Source organism: Trifolium pratense, linkage group LG2, assembly GCF_020283565.1.
Source record: "Trifolium pratense cultivar HEN17-A07 linkage group LG2, ARS_RC_1.1, whole genome shotgun sequence".
In the NCBI taxonomy this organism is placed as follows: domain Eukaryota; kingdom Viridiplantae; phylum Streptophyta; class Magnoliopsida; order Fabales; family Fabaceae; genus Trifolium; species Trifolium pratense.
Genome location: NC_060060.1, coordinates 14,058,063 through 14,076,921, shown reverse-complemented (window position 1 = coordinate 14,076,921; position 18,859 = coordinate 14,058,063). Strand labels below are relative to the sequence as shown.

The window sequence follows — 18,859 nt, the reverse complement described above, 5'->3', positions numbered from 1 at the left end:
TTTGTTCTTGTGTTGTCTGTTTTTTTTCCATCTCATCAACAAAAAGCATATAAAAAAGAAAAAGAAGAGAGCATATACTAATAGTAATAGTACACAAACTTTCCCCTTTGTGGGAAGCAATAAGAATGCAGCTGGCAAGTAAAATCAATTATTGTTAGTTCGATTGTACTATGCTAGTCCACAGGGGATGCATGCGCGTGCGTGAAAAGGAGTACCATAATGTTTTTGGTTTCAATTTTAAAATTATGGTGATGGTGATTAAATCATCTTGACTCGTATAATTTAGAGACTAAAGTGGTAAATTTTCTATAAAATAAGAAATCGTGAAATAAGTGATTTTTCTTTTTAAAGAACCCTATAAATTTTTACATGTGACTATTTAGGATTAGGATTCATCACATCTTCAACAATCTAATATTGCTGAAAAGGCATATGACAAAGTTCGCAGCAGTAAAGTGCCAAATTTCAGTGTAGTTTCCTTTCAATTCTATCTTTTATATAAACTAAATGCCGAAGGTACGAGTCTCTTTTTTTGTTTATAACTCTCTGATTTTTAGGGGAAAGAGGCCCTAGTAGTCCAAAATTCGACCGCGAGATAAGTAAAATTTGACAAAAAAATTGTTCCACCTAGAAATTGAACCCATGTTCTCCCGAAATGCGATGCACGAGTCTTTTAGAGTGTTGTATATAACATTCAATTTGATTATATTAATTCTTATTAACATATTAATTAAGGTATTATAGTGATACTATTGAAGAAATAAAATTAGAATAACCTTTTTTTTTTGGTACAAATTAGAATAACCTTTAATATGATAAATGAAGACTTCCCTAGCTCCTATGTAGGATTGACACGATATATTGTAGTTAAAACATGGACCTGGATCCCATGCAGTCAAAACATGTTGCAGTCATGCAGTCACTGCATGAGAGCCCTTAGATTTAATTTTGATCAAATAAATAATATATTTTAATAAATTTGGATGGCTAAGATTAACCTGCAGTCAAAAACTGACTGCAGGGAATCCATTTCCGTCAAAACATTGATCACTTGAGCTCCCAAATAAAATCAATCTTTTCACCAGCAATTTCAGAAACTTTAGTTACCTTGAGCTTGAGATAATGATCTAATTGAATGATTAAGATTTAGATTAGACAACACTGACGTCAATGCTTACGTCAACATAATCTATAATCACGATTTGATTGGATGATTGAGAATTAGATAAGATAATACTGACATCACAAAAACAATTCTTGCAAAAAACGTTGATAATGATTATTCCCTCCGTCCCTTATTATAAGTCTCTGTTGGGGTTTTTCACGTATATTAAGAAAAATTGGTAGTGTAATTAATATGTACTTTTTGAGTGTTACAATTACTAGATTGTATTTATAGTTGACTTTTCGAATTTCAAACGTAGTAATAAATGTGTCTAGGGATTTGAAAAAAGACTTATATTTATGGACAAATTTTATGTTTGAAAAAAAACTTATTATAATTAGAGAGAGAGAGTAGCTTACAAAAACATTTCCTTACTCAAGGTGAAGAAATAGAGTTACTGAAATTTAAATTTTAACTCTTACGCGATAATCTTTACTCAATCAAATAGGTGATTTTACATATCATTCAAAATAAATAAGTGATTTTACATATAATTGTCAATGACTTTGAAAGTGTAATAAAGTTTTCCTACCCAGCCTCTCGTTCACATTGGGTCATGCATGCCAGCATGGATATGTTTCAATAATTCATAATCTTCAAAAAGTGAAGTGATAGAGGAAAAAGAAAAACGATCTAGAAAATCCTGTGGTACTGTATTATTATAAATCAAAATCCTATATATAGTTTGAGTTTCCTTGTTTTTTAATTCGTGTAACAGGTGTGGGGCACTATGGCAAACGCGAAGCCAACACGGCAACCATAAGCATAAATACTACCAATCAACTTACTAATTCAAACAACAAACGACATTCTTGTTGTTGTTATTGTTATACACACACACACACTGTGTCTCTTTTTTTTCCTTAAACATTATTGGTTGACTTCACATTATAACATGGGTCTATGTTTTGCTTCACTCTCTCGCCAACCACCACCCTCTTCCCTCAATATTCCCCACACTTCAGGCAAGATATCATATGATTTTATAAACAAAGTTTTTTTTTTTAAGAAAAATATATCTCTCATTAATATTATATAAATTTGCATTAAAATATGAAAATCAACATTTATACATTTAACATAAAGTGTAGTTTAGTAATATTTACACAAATATATCTCCCACTATTCACCTTAAAAAAAAAATGTCTAGCCACTAAATCACTTGACAAAAAAAAAGTTAGTTCAATATACGATCAAAATTTTGGTTATTTCAATTAATTAACCATATTTTTGTACATTATGAAACATACTCCTTTTTATTGGCAGGTTCAAGGAGTAATACTAGTGAAGAGGATCGCAATACTAAGAAAGAGTCATCATCATCATGCAATTTACATGAGAGTAAAGAAGGAAGCACAACTATAAGTGGGAAGTTTCTAGAAATGCCAAATTTGAAGGAGTTTAGTTATGGAGATTTGAAAGTTGCCACAAAGAATTTCAAGTTAGATGCATTGCTTGGTGAAGGTGGTTTTGGTAAAGTTTACAAAGGTTGGTTGAATGCTGAGACACTTACCCCTACCAAAGCTGGTTCTGGAATGATGGTGGCTATCAAGAAATTGAAGTCAGATAGTGTGCAAGGTGTTCAAGAATGGCAGGTCAGTTAATTTTCATTTATTTGAAGATGCTTTGCACGAGGGTCGTGCCAAAAAATTTGAAGGATATATATTAACAATCTTTATATAGTCAAATGTATATAGTGTAAGATTATTTATGATTAATAATATGTATAGTCATGATTTTAAATTGTGTTTGCAGTCACAACCTTTATATCATCACAAAATGTGTCCTTCGTGATTGAAATTTCGACCATATACTATTGTAGAATCTCAAAATTCATTATATTGCAACCGACAACAATTTAAAGCCACTTCGTAAAAAAAAATAATAATTTAAAGCCACTTGTATGTTAGAATAGAAATAAAAAAAAAAAAACTTTGACTGACAAGTAAAGCTTTAAACCCAGGGCTGTCACTGAAATTTTGCATACCCTATACAAGTTATAATGTTGGTGCTACGTTTTTTTATAAATCATTTTTTAACAAGTCATTTTACGTCCATACACACACTAATTAAAAAAAAAAAATGGTGCCCCTAAAATTTTGGGATCCTGTGTGGTCGCTCCTCTAGAACACCCTCAGAAACTCTCCCGTTTAAACTGCGATTATAATTGCGGTTGTCCTCGATATTATAGAGAATTACAATTAAATGCAGATGATGCCGCCTCAATTGTAATTCTTGATATTGCATGTTGGATTGCGGTCGCATATTTTTTGTTTATTAAAGCATGCTAGAAATTCTATTTCAACTGATTTTTTAATTTCTTAGTTTCTTTTTTTCATGTGACAATGCAGTCAGAAATCAACTTTTTAGGAAGGATTTCTCACCCCAATTTGGTCAAGCTATTGGGTTATTGTACGGACGGTGATGAATTTCTCCTTGTGTACGAGTTCATGCCAAGGGGAAGCTTAGAGAGCCATCTCTTTAAAAGTATGAACTTTGAAACAATTAATGTTAATAAGTGAAAAATTACTAGCGATGGATTTTTTGAGTTTAAACTCATTTGTGTTTTTGTTTTGGTTAGGAAATCCTAACATAGAATCACTTTCATGGAACACAAGACTCAAAATCGCTATAGATGCAGCTCGAGGTTTGGCATTCTTGCACTCATCAGAAAAGCAAATCATATATAGAGATTTCAAAGCTTCCAATATACTTCTTGATGAGGTCAGTTATTTTTGGCCAGTTTCTCTCTTATATGTTGTTCTCAGGGCCGTCCCTAAGATTTTGGGTGTCATATGCAAGTTATAATGTTGATGCCACGTTTTTTTACAAGTCATTTTTTAACACATGGACGCAAGCACGCACACAAACGGGAGTGCACGCACGCACATACACACACTAAGTAAAAAAAACAATGGTTCCCCCCGAAATTTTGGTGCCTTGTGCGGTCACTCCTCTCAAACATCCTCTGGAACCCTCCTGGTTGTTCTTATCTTATAATATTTCACTGTCTTTTTTCTACAGAATTACAATGCAAAAATTTCAGATTTTGGGTTGGCGAAATTTGGACCATCTGGAGAAGATTCACACGTGACTACTCGAATCATGGGCACGTATGGTTATGCCGCTCCAGAATACATTGCAACAGGTCATTTGTATGTGAAGAGCGATGTTTATGGATTTGGTGTGGTGCTGCTTGAAATGTTGACAGGGTTGCAAGCACTTGATAGAAAAAGAGCCACAGAGAAGCAAAATCTAGTTGAATGGATTAAGCCTTCTCTTTCTGATAAAAGAAAGTTGAAAGGTAACATTGTGGATTATAGGTTAGATGGCCAATATTCACTAAAAGCAGCATTCGAAACAGCTCAGCTTATTCTTAATTGCCTTGAATCTGATCCTAAAAAACGTCCTTCTATGGAAGATGTTTTGGAGACATTAGAAGGCATAAACGCTATCAAGGATAGAAGGAAAATATCCAAGAATCATTGTACTAAGTCTGCAACTATGTAGTACAATTTACAAAAGCCAATTTTTGCATTTAGAAATAGAAGTTGAACATGTAATTCGGCAAATAAGTTTTGATCAGTCATTTTTATAGATATTTATGTTTTATAGTCATGCTAAATAGTGTCCCAGGGGCACTAGTTATTTTGTTAGTTGGAGAAAACTCTTTTGATTTTTCTTCATTGTTTGAGCTGGTAACATTTTTTTAAGCTAGTCACTTGATTCGGAAGATACAATCTAAATCTCACAGGTAATTGGGCCATATCTTCCAATCCTAATATAAAGGACAATTTAAGAATTTTAGAGGATTTGTGAACACATGAGGTCGCATAAAGGATATGTTTATAATTCTTTGAAGTGGTCGTCAAGGATATGTTATGATATGGCATGCTACTCTTTGGTGCCTTTGGAAGGTGAGGAATAGTTCAATCTTTGCAAATGGTTCCTTTGTTCCTAAGGTTATGGTAGAAGAAATCAAAGTTTTGAATTGGAAGTGGTGTTTAACAAGAATGAAATTGTCTCCTTGTATGTTCTATGAGTGGACTTGGAATCCCGGAGATTGTCTTCTCCGTTGATCTTATTGAGGTTTTGCTGCGGTGCCGACTTGCTTGGTTTCGGCCTGATTTTTGTGGTGGCAGATTCCGGCTTCTTAGGGGTTTGGTTTATTTTTACTGATTTCCTTTTGTATGTGTTGGAGCATATTTTTTTTGTTTTGCTCTGTTTGTAAGGGCTTGGTTTTGGTTGTATAGGTGGATCCTTGCCCTTTGTTTTTGAGGGGCTTTATGCTCTGTGCTGTAAGGTGTTTTCTCTCCTTTTTCTTGTTCTTGCTCCTTCAAATACTTCTTGTATTGAAGGAAGCTTAATAAATTTGCTGATTAAAAAAAAAAATTAAAAAAATGAGGTCGCATAAAAAGCAATTTCCCTTGACTTCTAAAATCAAATATTATGTAGTAACCTTGACTTCTAAAATAAATATATAATGTTATTGCATGATATGAATTTTGCTTATAAGCATACAATATATAATCAGAGGAACCTTCAAATGTTTCCATCTTAAACAGGGCACAGAAAACTCAAATATACATGGAGGGGATGGAGCATAGTAAGAAGCACCAATCAAGCAGCAGTCACTTGAGTAGGACATCATTGGACTATGATGTCAATGGACTATGATTTAAATAATTTATGGAACTTACAATGACTACAAAGTAGTAAGAAATAATAAATATTATGATAGAAAGCAAAGGGCCTTAAAGATTGAATTCTTTGAAGTGGTTTATAAATTTAAGACTAAATCCGCTGATGGTGACTCCTATTGCAGAAGCTGATTGCTTCACAAAATTTTAATAGCTCAAATTGATTTGTGTAGAAGTTAACGCGACGGATTGTGTAGGCGGGGTCTGTTGCAGAAAACCCGGCCGTTGGCCCTCACAAATGCTGCTATGCCGACACTAATGCCGGCCCACATTAGCGAAAAGAAGAAGTGTCGAAAATCATATCGAACTGCAGCAACAATGAACAAAATAACATTTTTAAGTCATAGATTTCACATCATATGTAATGCCTAGTTAATCTCTACCTTGTACAGAGTCATTGTTCTAACCTTAGGCTAGCAAAGTCTATATAATTATCCAGTTAACGAAGACTACAGACAAATATCACTTTGTAACAATTTATAAAAATGTAATAAGCACAGGCTGTGCAAAGAGTTAAGTGCAGAAAATTTCATAAACTTTCACATCACACATTTGCTTTATAATTTAAATATCTAGAAACACTGGGCATGCAATTTTGGCAGAAGTAGGCTACTAGATATCTGACCACTTTAAACCACTTTTGATTAAGTCAGCTGGTACCTAAACTGAGACATATTTAGCCTTTCGTAATATAATGAAAGGATTTTCTATAAGGGTCTTGCTAACGAGTGCCCCCGGGGCAGGGCACTCTTTAAGCATTCTATTAAAAGAAACTTTTTAATCAAAAAATTAAACACTCCAATTTCCAATGCGTTGACTTTACGCATTTCCATAAAAATTCTATAAAAAACTTACTATTTAAGGGCTTAAAGAGTGCCCCGGGGGCACTATTTAGCATTTGCCAATTAATTATCCTAGTTTAGGTGTCTTGTGTACCTCAGTTCTAAGCATTTATCAAGTGGCTGCGTCTACTATACCTCTCTCTTCTCTCCCCTTACTCTCTATCCCTCTTAGGATCTGTTTGGTTTGAAAAGGAAAAGAAACTTTTCTTTTTCAGTTTTAATAACAAAAATTCATCTTGTTTGCAATCTGTTTTTTATTTTCAAAAGTTTGAATGGGAATCAGCAAAAGCAATTAGATTTTCACTGCTTGTAAAAACAAGAAATATAACTGGAAAACAATTTCTCAAAGTTAACATGCCACAAACTTCCCTGGTTTTCCCAGTTCCCCATTTCCCCTGACTTTCTTCTCCGACCTCTATTTTGTCTCAGTCTAATGTTATTACCCCATCTGATTCTGAAAAGGTCAGACTGGATTTGAGACCACACACCTTTAAAGTAGTAGGTTGATTCTATTTTTTTTATTGAACCAATACCCGAGACACATCCATGCACGATTTATGCACATGAGTACCAAATCAATTATTAGTTTAATTCTATTTTTTTTTATACCACGTTCTTAGTTTAAACCTTAAAACTAAATAAAGTAAACTCACCTTGTCTCAACGACATGGTTGCAAAAAGAAATCCAATTAAAACCAGACCCAACGCCAGAGGAAATGACTGCAAAGATAAAAAATAATATCAATATTTATTTCCATTAGCTGTTAAAAGAATAAAATAATTTCCGCTAATGCATATGGCTTTCTTGAAGCATTCTATTAATGAACTGCATATCAGCAAAATACAGAATGCAAAATAAAAATCATATTAGGTCTTCAAACATAAGGGGCAATGCTCTAATGCATTATCCAGCAATGAATCATCTGGTTGCTCCTTCAAATATGAATGGCAGTTTTTATTTCTTATTATATAAAACTGAAACCACTTGGTTTCATGTGGTCATCCATGTAGCCCATTGCATCCCACCACTTCTCGGTAGGGCTAGGACCAAATTTCTGTAAACCTTGAATTCAAAGGAATGTACGTCTCTCAAAACACAATAAAAGAAAGATAAAAAAACTAAGTTTTCATTTAACTATTTTTTCCTTATCAGATATAGGCAGTTTCCACAAAAAATAGATTCCAATTCAATCATTTCAAAATCAGTATGCAACTAAGAATTTAGCCGTACATCATAAGGTTTAAAATGTGTTATTAAATTGTGAGCATTCGAAGAACTGGTCTTAAACACAAAATTGATGCCACAAAATCAATAATTTTTTTGTCTTATATTGTACTCACAGCTATAGCTTCAATGCCTCCTTTCTGAGAAGAGGGAGCTGAATCTCGGCCGACAGAAACTATATAATGTCCTTGCAGAAGATCAATTGCATCCTTCACATAATAAAAGAAAAATATGAACATAAATCAATTACATATAAACTAATAAATTCTTAATTCATTTTTTTTTAAAAAGCTAACAAGAGTAATTTAACTAAAGATCTTTTCAGACAGGGTATCATAAGAAATAAGAGTAATCAGCGTTAAATATGTACATGAAAATTTGGCATCTTCTACAGCATAATTAATTACAATGTAATAAACTTTGAATTAGGATGCAGAAGGGAGAAATCAAATATACGAAGGACAAAACCTAGATGGAAATAACTCACTATGACCAACTAGTAAACACCTACGGAATTCTAGACCATAACTAGAGTACCCCACTATGTTTTTATATTAAGTCTAACTCATCCTTACAAAAATGGCTTGTAAGGTGAGGGGTATCACTCTTCATAAACTCATTTCAAGCCTTATCCTTATTCTATATGGGACTTGGGTTTTTTCCAATCCACCATCTTACAACCAACACTATTGGGCTTGGTTCGTGAATATAAATGGCAGGTGGCTCGAGTTGATAGGTTTTTATATCATCTTAAGTTTTTATATTGGGCCCAACTCGTCCATACAAAACCAGTTTGTAAGGTGAGGGGTGTCACTCTTTATAAACACATTTCATGCGGGGATTGAATTTTTCCAAATACATATTATGTTAAATAAGTTCTACAAACCTGCTTTGTTCCATCAGCAAAATTATTCAAATAGTATCTTTGGAGAGCATTAAAACCATCATTTACTATCCCTTGAATGGTGCGGTGCCCAAACCTGAATCCCACCAAAAAAATTAACGAGGACAGTCACAAAAGGTTAAATTTCAAATCAAATACATATTTGAAACTTTAGACACGGGGATATTATGAAATTGTCACACAGAACTTATCCAACCTGAACATATAAAAGAATGGCACAATCATATTATAATGTTTTGCTTATTGCCAGGTTTTGTAATTCTAATTGAATATCATAGTAAGTGTTTGTGATGATTGAATCAGATATCATAGTTAGTGTAATTAAAGCATTCAATAAAGAAAAGCAACAGATTAATATGGAAAAAAAATCACAATTCCCATACTGGAAAACATATACAATCAGAGTCAGCATATCATGAGAGATGCAATGACGGTATAAAATTATCCCTTGCCGATGTAAATTCAATATAGAAAAATCTTTACGGACTCATAATTTCAAGATCTTAATATGTGAGGAACATGAATTTTTTTGTAAAGACTAACGGGAAAATACCTGGTAAAGTCTCCTTTCAGAGCAGGAGTTCCTGAATATTGAATACTTATATCATCCCCATGATTAGCCCACACTGATAACATAATCAGTTACAAATTGAATCAAAGATTTCAAGTGCGACAAAACAATGAAAATTTGAAAATAACTACATATTACAACATATATATATATATACACACATATTTCAAATCACATAATCTGAAAAGTAATAAGAAGCTTACAGATCTTAAAGCGTTCATCAAGGTTTGGATGCGAACTAATGGTCTCTTCAGCCCCAAAGACACCAAGCCTTCTAAGCTGGTATTCTAACATATTTCGGCCTATCATGCTCTACACATTATACATTAACATTAGTAAGCTGAAAAATGATGTCACAAACAAAGCCGTGAACACCCAAATTTTTTTGTCCTTCTTAATAGGTTAATTTAATATATTATTGTTGAATATTTACAGTGATACAGTGTTACGTTATTAATTTGTGACTGGGAGGATTTGAGTTCAAGTCTTGTATACAACATTTTTGCATTTCCAACATAGTTTTATTTGCGTAAAACATAAAAATGACTGGAGACAAGATTCGAACTACGTACATGACAAAAAAATAAGAATGAAGTGTTCCTTTTTTTTTTGGTCAAGTAGCCTAATGGCTAGAAAATCCACCTTTAAAGGTGAATAAGTGGAGTGAGAATGAAGTGTTCCTTATAGAGGGACAAAGAAATATTTTCCATTAATTTGGTAAGGCACAAAACACTTTCCATAACAGAAACCAACCTACCTGAGTTACATTTGTACGGTCTAGACAATCAATACAGTTGGTCCTAACAACTCCAGTTTGCTCCTTCATTTTCTCGCCCTTTTCATTCAACAGAAGATATCTACAAAGCAATTTGGGTCATTTTTTTCAAAAGCACTTTAATAAGATTTGAGTGCAAAATTTCATAATAAAACAGGATAACAGGGTGAATATTGTTTTCCAAGAAATGTCTTATATTTGTTAGACAGCTCATGAAATCATGGTGAAAAAATGTACAGGATACTACAGCAGATAGGTCAAAAATCCAAATTAAGCAACATAAGCAAACAGTAAAATAAATTATTAGAATTTGTTGACAAAATCAGTAGTTTATAAATAGCCCCCTTCTTCGATGACGCCAATCAACGTCAGTGTGAATCAAATTATAAATCAATTCTCAAGATAGTAGATATCAAACAGCTTAACCAATAAAAAATTCCATACCCGTTTCTCTCAAGAAAGTCTGATATTTGGTCATAAAGAATTGATAGACGTTCAAAATGAACGTGTCCACAGACATGATGGAAATCAAAGTGAACATATCTACACAGAATAATTAAGTAAAAGTGAGTGACCCCAAAAAGAACAAAAAGAATCCATGCATATCAATCGAAAAGTTAATTGAAAGAGACTTCTACCTTACATCATCACTAGCCACATGCTGCATTGTACTGCCAAATTTTTCGCATAGCCGCCCTTCTCCTCCATGCTGATAAAATACAAAGGAGAAAGAAGACCACTCAAATAGATGCATGCTGATACATAACAATTCCATGCACATTTTAGGTTGGATGCATTCTTTACAGTTGTCTACGAAATTTACTATGCAATTACAAAGACTAGTATCATTAGGTAATATTGCCAACCAAGAGATACAAGCATTCTCAGTTTGTTACACAATGGAAGAGCATTCACCTTGTTAACAAGATCAACAGCCAACACTGCTCCATATTTTTTTCTTAAATCTAGTATATGCCTCTCGAGGACTCGTGGCTGCATCTCAAGCAATGAAATGGAGGTGAAATACACACAAAACATGTAAAAACCACAGATATACAACAATCAGCAAACACTTACATGTTCCTCGAGTTTCAATAATTCAAACTTCGGTTTATAAGTTAAGTCCACAATTTGCTGCCAGAGCAGAGGAATGGAACCGCGAATCTGCAAAAGCTCAACCATGTTAACCCCACAATGATATGAAATGAAATAGAAGTTTAATTAACACAATATTTTAGTACAATAGAGTTAACATTCATCCCAAAAAGTGAATTTGAGCATCCTAGTCCCCCTTGTTTGGCTTTATTTTTGAATCGTATAATAGCAAGAAACACCCATTTTCGCAATAATAAAAGAGTGATCTCCACAAAAAAACCCTGCAAATACTAGTTTACTTTCAACTATCACTATTAGTATTGCTACATTCAAATAAGTGTCCAGCTCAGCATTTTTTAATAAATATGTCTTAAATCCTAATAGGTACAAATCTTATCAGAGGGCCCATATTTCAAAATTAAAAAATACCCAAAATAGTTGAAGGTAATGCTATTTTTGTATTAGCCTCACAGCTACGAACATTGCATGTGACAATACTTTGGCCTAGCAGTATAAGAGTAACCTAGATCATAACAAAAACGGTAGAACTAACAAAATATGGTGATTCGTAGCAAAATGTGGATTTTTTACTAAATGCAAAAAGTTTTATCATGAGTTTGGTTTTGGTAATTTTCCCAACCAGAAAGCCAATATGCATTTCAACAGTTCATGATGCCGGTATTTTGTCAAAATTTAGCAAGGAAGGAACAACAGCCATGTTTGGTAGAGTTTGTGTTAAAGCAAACATGGAATAGCAGATAAAAAAGATAGGATAATAACTGTCAGCAAGTTACACGTAAGAGATCTAGAGAAGGTAGAATCAAAATAACTATACCCCCATTGAAAAAATCAAGTGACAAAAACAGAGTTGAAAGAAAAACCAACTGCTTTTTGTATCATTATATGGAATGCTGCTCGGGGTATTATTGAGAATGAAACAAATATTTTATTTTCTGTCTGCGACACTGCTTTCGCGCCAGCATTATTGCAAATTCACTTTAATTTTGGATGATAACTTATTAATAGTAAGATGACAGTGCCAGTGGTAGCTAATTTTCATATTACTTCCATGCTTACTACTGTGAAAGTATACTTGTCACTTCCTATAGTCCATCTCTTCTAGCCCCTAGTTACACTATCGCCAAAATGAGCCTAAAGGTACGTTTATACAATTGAAAGATTACCAAAGCATCATTTACAAAATTTTAAACACTTTTTAGTATGTCATTTGTCACCAGCCAATTATCTGGCTTGTTGAAAGTTCAACACCGTTAATTGGACGGTCAACAAATTCCAAATGCAAATTTGGATAGACAATTAAGAATATTTAAAATATATTGAAAGAAAAAACTGAAATAATTTTTCCAACTTCTAAGAAAAATAATCTAGTTGGATATCAATTGTCCATTAATTATGCAGTTGCTTATATGTGCACAAGATAATGTACATCATATTTCAAAATAATGACAACTATTCAGGATGATCTACTGCTCTGAATTAAGTCGACAGAACATTCCTATCTTGCATGCCAAGCCCATCATTTTAATTCTTATAATAAATGATTCACGGAGGTAGAAAGTAATACCTCAACAAATGAAGCTGTATACCCATTGAACTGCATAAGTTGTTCTGTTTCCACAAAATTGGCAACATATCCATCCGGATCAGCTCCTCTTCTCCACATTCGAGTTCCTTTCAAGAAATAAAATGGCATTTGTACTATGAGCCAACCAATCAATAAAAGATTATGATTGCTTTCTCTAAGCAGTCGCAAATTACAACTTTGTGTTCTCTCATACAAAAACATTTCAAATTATAGATTCTATCAATAACTTTAAACCTCAATTATGACAAATTTAAACCCTGACGTGAAAACAGAGGAAACAATACATCTTTTGATATATTTTTCTTAAGGTATAACTTAAATCAGTATATGCTCCAACAGACAACTTCAGGGTATTGTAAAAAATTCTCGAAACCTTGAATGATCACTTTCAATATCACCACCACATTAATTTCATGACCTACAAGATATTGATTCTTTGAAATTGACCATGCAAGCTTTCGAGAATGAAAGGAACACATGATATCTGTAGGTGCACAATCAAGCTAGAAATAAAAGACTTCTTTGGTGGATGGAAATAAATATAAGTTCATCCAAAAGCTTTAAATACCATTTCTTCTTGTGCATCTCCTAGCAATCAAAGTGACGTCAATAATATCTTTCCCAATAGCTGCTTGAAAGTAATGAAAACCTGATAACTTGCTAAGGATAACAGGGAAAAATAAGTGGTTATGTGCTCACACAACACAAAAACTTATATGAACCCCAAAAATATGCATCTGTTATAAAAAAAATAAAAAAAATAAAAAAAAATTCATAAAATGATAATGTAACACCTAGTAAGCAAATAAGGATACTGCCTTGGACTATAGGGAGTAGGAATGGGTCAAGCTGGCAAACACAGGATCACAAACTTATTAGTTAGTGCTATAAAAATGTTGGCGAAGAAATTGAACAAGTAAAAAATCTACCATAAACCAACCTTGTTATCTATGAGCACTTCTAACATATAATTGTTCCATAGAAATCGCGGCTCTGCCTGTGATCAAGAATTTGGTAGAATGAGCAGAATAATAGGGGGGGAAGGGGAACCAAAAATTGCAGAAGGAATCAATTCAGAGTGGACATTGATTGCCTAGACATGAGGAATGTCACTCAGGAATACTATCCAGAAGAAACAATGAATTTTGTTTTCTACCAAGGCATCAGCACCCTCTGTGGTATACTAGTGTAACGGCAACAAACTAAAATATCAGTATAAGAGTATGCTATGTTATAGCAATAGGAGTTCATAATTGTAGTAACATATTCTGTTATGTTAGTTACTCCCTCCGTCCTTAATTATAAGCAAATTCCACTTTTTAGATTCATTTGATTATCAATGTATCTAGACTCAATTAAGGCCAAATACATTGGTTATCCAATGAATCTAAAAAGTGAGATTTGCTTATAATTAAGGCCGGAGGGTGATTTAGTTACCTTGAACTTCTCAAGGCTCAATTTACATATATGTAAAATGTTACTGAAAGTTGAAGTGAATCCTTTTATCGATTTCACACAACAGAGACTTTGGTTTTCTCTCTCTTTGGTTTATCATTTCCTCACTCTTTCCTATTGTTTCCCTTTACTTTCTCTCAATCTAAAATGCTTAAACACAATAAGATATGGCCTGTAAATTAGGAAGACAATGGTAAAACAAAAGATAATAGATACCTGTCTCCAGAGAGGAAGTAACCTAGACTCATCACCCAGGTCATTCAACCGCTGGGCACTGCAAAACATAATATTAATGCCATTATTACCACTAAATCAATTCCTTTTAATCAAGATTACAATGACCAGCAGCTCTAAGAAAGCCATTGCAAAAGTTCTTCTCGGATATCAGCAGTCTAGAGGTTTGCAATAATTAATAAATGTACTTAAAGTATCTAATATTCACCCTTCCTATGCAATGATCTATGATATCTTTCAACATGTAGTATGAAAGCATCTTTTGTAAGCTGAATCTCTCAAACATAAATGATTGATACTTGGACATAAAATGTCAAAAAGTGATGCAATGTTGTCCTAAATGTCATGCTAACAGTTCTACACACTACAATACAGAAATAGGGGGGTGGGGACTGTGTTGTCTGTAGGTTTACAGGTTGCATGATCGTGCCTGCCAATCAAACTGGGAATGTATGGGTAGTTTATTGTCTGTATATGCTTACATGTATGTGAACAAGGCAGTGAATTTTAGAATCCAAATAGAACCATTCATATTCCAGTGACAAATAAAAATGAAAGACTTCTAGACATATCAAAAGAAGTTCACCTCAGAGTTAAATTTGTTTCATATGAGAAGAACAGACCAGGAGTTTTCTCAGCAACATTTAGCAGCGAAGAAAATTCCATCTCTGCCTTTTTCTGCCAAATATGATGCAAAAAATATGAGTTCCAAACTGGAAGTGGACTATGAATTAAATAGGAAACACGTGGAGATGTAGCAAATATACCTGTTCGGCAGGGGTACTTTTAAGTGAATGATCACACGGAAAAACCTTCATGGATAAAATTTTGAAAATTGGATGCCCCAAATAAGATCCAGCGCATTCACGCTCAGTTATGACCATCAAATATGATCCTACGGGCATAATAAAATTTAGCAACATCAAAATAATTTTTAAAAATTGAACTGTGCTTTTGAAAAATAAGGCAATATCAAAACAATCATGAACATAAATTAGATGCCAATATCAAAACCACTATTACAAGCAATTAAAACACAAGGTAGCAAGGACCTGCTGCTTAAGCCATGAACATAAATGAACTAAAAGAAACACTCCTTCCGTTCCTTCCTTAATACATGTCGCTTTTGGACTTTTTACACAAGCCAATACAACCAATAAATTTTGTTACTTTTGATAAAACTATTTCTCATTTTCCTATATTACCCTTAATAATTTATTATTTCATTTCATCTATTTCTCTCTCTGCATTAAATACTTAAGGGCATTATTGACAAAACAATAATAAATGTTGTATTGAAATTTGAAAGTGACAAGTAAATAGGAACAAAAAAAATCTACAAAAGCGGCAAGTAATGCGGAACGGAGGGAGTATATATAAATGCAGAAGGCTAGCATGATCATTAAACCCTATGCCGATTTTGACAAAAATAAATGAAGAAAAAAAACGCCTCATTTTCCTTACCCATAGGGCACCAAACATCATTGATATTTTATTCATTCTTTGCCTCCACTCATGTGCCAAAATCAATTTTTGTCTATCATTAGTTGTATATCCCAATTCCAACTTCAATCACCCCACCCACTCAACCAAAAAAAACCTACTCTCATCATCTCACATTGTTATACAATCATAAAGATCAAGATGAACATCAACCTTGCCAATACAGAGGAAATTTAAAACTTAACGAGCAATACAAAGTACAAACATTCCGCAGGCACTACTTAGTCACTTTATGTAAAATTGCATTAGATCAAACATGGCCATGTGTCTCTTAAGATTGCTCACCAGCCAAAAGCCTCAATATCCCAACAACACCGAAAATTGTATAAATCTTAGGGACTCGCAGATTGCTGCACTCTGGAACCTCATCTGTCAAAGCAAAACAACGGAGAAGCAAAATACATAAAATGAAAAATTCAAAAGAAAAAAATTAAAATAAAATAAAATGACGGATCATCCAAATATGAATTACAGAAAAAGCCCAACACAGTGGAATAAAAAAAAAACTGAATAAACTAACCGATGAGTTTCATGGAGCCATCAACTCGGCTAACAGCCAAAGAAGAACCAGAAGAGCCATCTGTTGGCTCAATCACATACTGATCAGGAAATTCCCATAGTCGCATACGCGTGTACAGCTTCTGCACAGAATCTGCTCTCTCCATCATTATTGAAACTCCAACTCACTGAAAATAACAAATACTATCCATTCAAATTAACAATTCCAATTCCAATTCCAACTAAACTACATTCACGACTAATCATCAACAAACAACAATTCAAATCTCAATTTACCGTTTGAGCTATCTAAAAATCCACGGATCAACCAAAGCAACAAACACTAATCATTCAAATTAACAATTCGAACTAAACTACATTCACGATTATCATCATCAAATATTTAAATCTCAATTTACCGTTTGAGCTATCTACAATTTCATGGATCAATCAACCGAAGCAACGAACACTAATCATTCAAATTATTAACAATTCCAACTAAACTACATTCACGAATCACGATCAATCATCAATTATTAAAATCTCAATTTACCGTTTAAGCTATCTACGATTTCACGGATCAACCAAAGCAACAACACTAACTTCGAATCATTCAAATCCAAACTAAATTGATCTAATCGAACAGAAAAACCAGTTTCCCGCTAAAATAGTTATGTAAAGTTAGTTATTGAAATTTTCTCGCACTTTCTCTGCGAAGAAAATGAAGAAGAGAAAGAGAAGAAGATGTACCTGGATCAGAAGATCGAAGAACAGAATGAAAATTAAGATCCAAATTCGAATTCGCTTTAAACTTTTTTATAAGATCGCGTGCGTTTAGTGTGGGACTGCAACAACAAGGGGAATAATAATATTCATTTTTTATTTTTAACTTAAGGTAAGGGCGTGTTTGAATGGTTGGAACAGCGATGCGTAATTGGGAGAAAATCACTTGTTGTAATTAGTGGTGTTCCAAATGCGGCTTTAGGGTGAAGTGATGGATTGGTTCCGCTAAAACGGTGCCGGAGTGAATGTGTTATCGGTACACGTGGAGATTAAATTAGAGGTTAATATTACCGTGGCCTACTACTATGGAGAGCCTTATGACGTGGTCAATATATGAGCATCTATGGGTTCGTATCTGCCGTTAGATCTGAATACTGAAACTTAATTAACGGTCACAAAGATGGTTGCATCTTGAAATTTTGGTTGGGTGGATAACCCCACCATTTTCAAATCTTTTATATTATAAGCTTGTATACACAAGCAAACTTTAAACCCTAATTTGTTTTCCCTGTTTTCCTCCATTTTATCTTGCAATTTTTATTAAAAAATAATACAATTTTGTCTTGACTATGATTCGAACCCGCAACCCTTCAGTGCAAGACAATATTTCCAACCATTATGGCAAGTATATCAATTGTGATTAAAATTATGTGCAATAATTGATAAGCACCATCAATTTTAAAAGTATATCATATCAAAATTATTGTTGACTATATTATTCATCACGAAATATTTTTATGTCTTTCGTGATCAATATTTTTTTTCTACCGGATCATAAATTTAGAGAATAATTATCATGTGAGATTTGGAAAGTTATTATCACGTGTAATTTAGAAAGTTATTATCAAACTCAATTCTTCTAAATCATTTTTTTTTTGCAATACAACCAAACACAACCATAGTCATGTCACTAATCACATTCATTATTTTGATTTTAACATTGTAGATTTAATATTAACTGATGATCAATTGATACAATATGCACTAGCAGACCAATTGTGATTTAAATTATGTCCACAAAATGTTAAGCTCCATCAACTTTCATAGGAAAGATTTCATACGACAATTAAGCACCATCAATTTTCGTTGCACAATTTAAACAATTAAAAACCGATAATCTCTTATATTATAAGCTTGCCAACATAAGCTAACCCTAAACCAAATTTTTTCCCCTCTCATTTTCTCTTTCTTTTTATTGCAGCTTTATATTAAAAAAATACAGATTGTCATCGAACCTGCATCCCTTACTTACAATAAAACCTTTCAACCGCTAAAACATGTGCTTCAATTATGAAAAAATTTAGGAATCCTAATATGTTAACCCTGTTTTCAATAAATTTGAACGGCGGAATTAATCACAATTTTTATTTATTTATGGATGTCTACTTAAGTTTATGTTCTTGATTATGTCTTTAATTTTTTTTTAACCTTTAATTATCATCAATTTTTTAACCTTTAGTTATCAACAATTTTTTTTTTAATAAGTAAACAAAACTATGGGGT

The 18,859-nt window shown here is 33.2% G+C and overlaps 2 protein-coding genes across 2 annotated transcripts; one reads left to right on the top strand and one right to left on the bottom strand.

The window, feature by feature from the left end:
* The first annotated feature begins 1,874 nt into the window (after positions 1-1,874).
* Positions 1,875-4,821, top strand: LOC123906031 (probable serine/threonine-protein kinase PIX13). Its single transcript, XM_045955861.1, has 5 exons — positions 1,875-2,130; positions 2,432-2,760; positions 3,517-3,652; positions 3,747-3,889; positions 4,190-4,821. Exons 1-5 carry the CDS (start codon positions 2,061-2,063, stop codon positions 4,673-4,675), a joined length of 1,164 nt encoding a protein of 387 aa, XP_045811817.1. The 5' UTR covers positions 1,875-2,060; the 3' UTR covers positions 4,676-4,821.
* Positions 4,822-5,630: 809 nt separating this feature from the next.
* LOC123906030 (phosphoinositide phosphatase SAC7-like) lies at positions 5,631-17,663 on the bottom strand. Its single transcript, XM_045955860.1, has 21 exons — positions 17,324-17,663; positions 16,596-16,761; positions 16,361-16,444; positions 15,340-15,467; positions 15,159-15,250; positions 14,555-14,612; positions 13,824-13,880; positions 13,699-13,732; positions 13,452-13,532; positions 12,863-12,969; positions 11,260-11,346; positions 11,098-11,175; positions 10,821-10,891; positions 10,627-10,725; positions 10,165-10,264; positions 9,611-9,719; positions 9,390-9,462; positions 8,819-8,912; positions 8,049-8,141; positions 7,361-7,427; positions 5,631-6,172 (listed from the first exon to the last, which is right to left on the bottom strand). Exons 2-21 carry the CDS (start codon positions 16,741-16,743, stop codon positions 6,042-6,044), a joined length of 1,791 nt encoding a protein of 596 aa, XP_045811816.1. The 5' UTR covers positions 16,744-16,761; positions 17,324-17,663; the 3' UTR covers positions 5,631-6,041.
* Between the last annotated feature and the right edge of the window lie 1,196 nt (positions 17,664-18,859).

Excerpts from the sequence above, each read along its gene's own strand:
- LOC123906031 (XM_045955861.1), top strand. The coding sequence starts at position 2,061 with ATGGGTCTATGTTTTGCTTCACTCTCTCGCCAACCACCACCCTCTTCC. Across the intron at positions 2,131-2,431 it reads CAATATTCCCCACACTTCAG|GTTCAAGGAGTAATACTAGT; the intron begins GCAAGATATCAT and ends TTTTATTGGCAG. Across the intron at positions 2,761-3,516 it reads AAGGTGTTCAAGAATGGCAG|TCAGAAATCAACTTTTTAGG; the intron begins GTCAGTTAATTT and ends GTGACAATGCAG.
- LOC123906030 (XM_045955860.1), bottom strand. The coding sequence starts at position 16,743 with ATGATGGAGAGAGCAGATTCTGTGCAGAAGCTGTACACGCGTATGCGA. Across the intron at positions 10,265-10,626 it reads GACTTTCTTGAGAGAAACGG|ATATCTTCTGTTGAATGAAA; the intron begins GTATGGAATTTT and ends ATTGCTTTGTAG. Across the intron at positions 9,463-9,610 it reads TGATGAACGCTTTAAGATCT|TGTGGGCTAATCATGGGGAT; the intron begins GTAAGCTTCTTA and ends TTATGTTATCAG.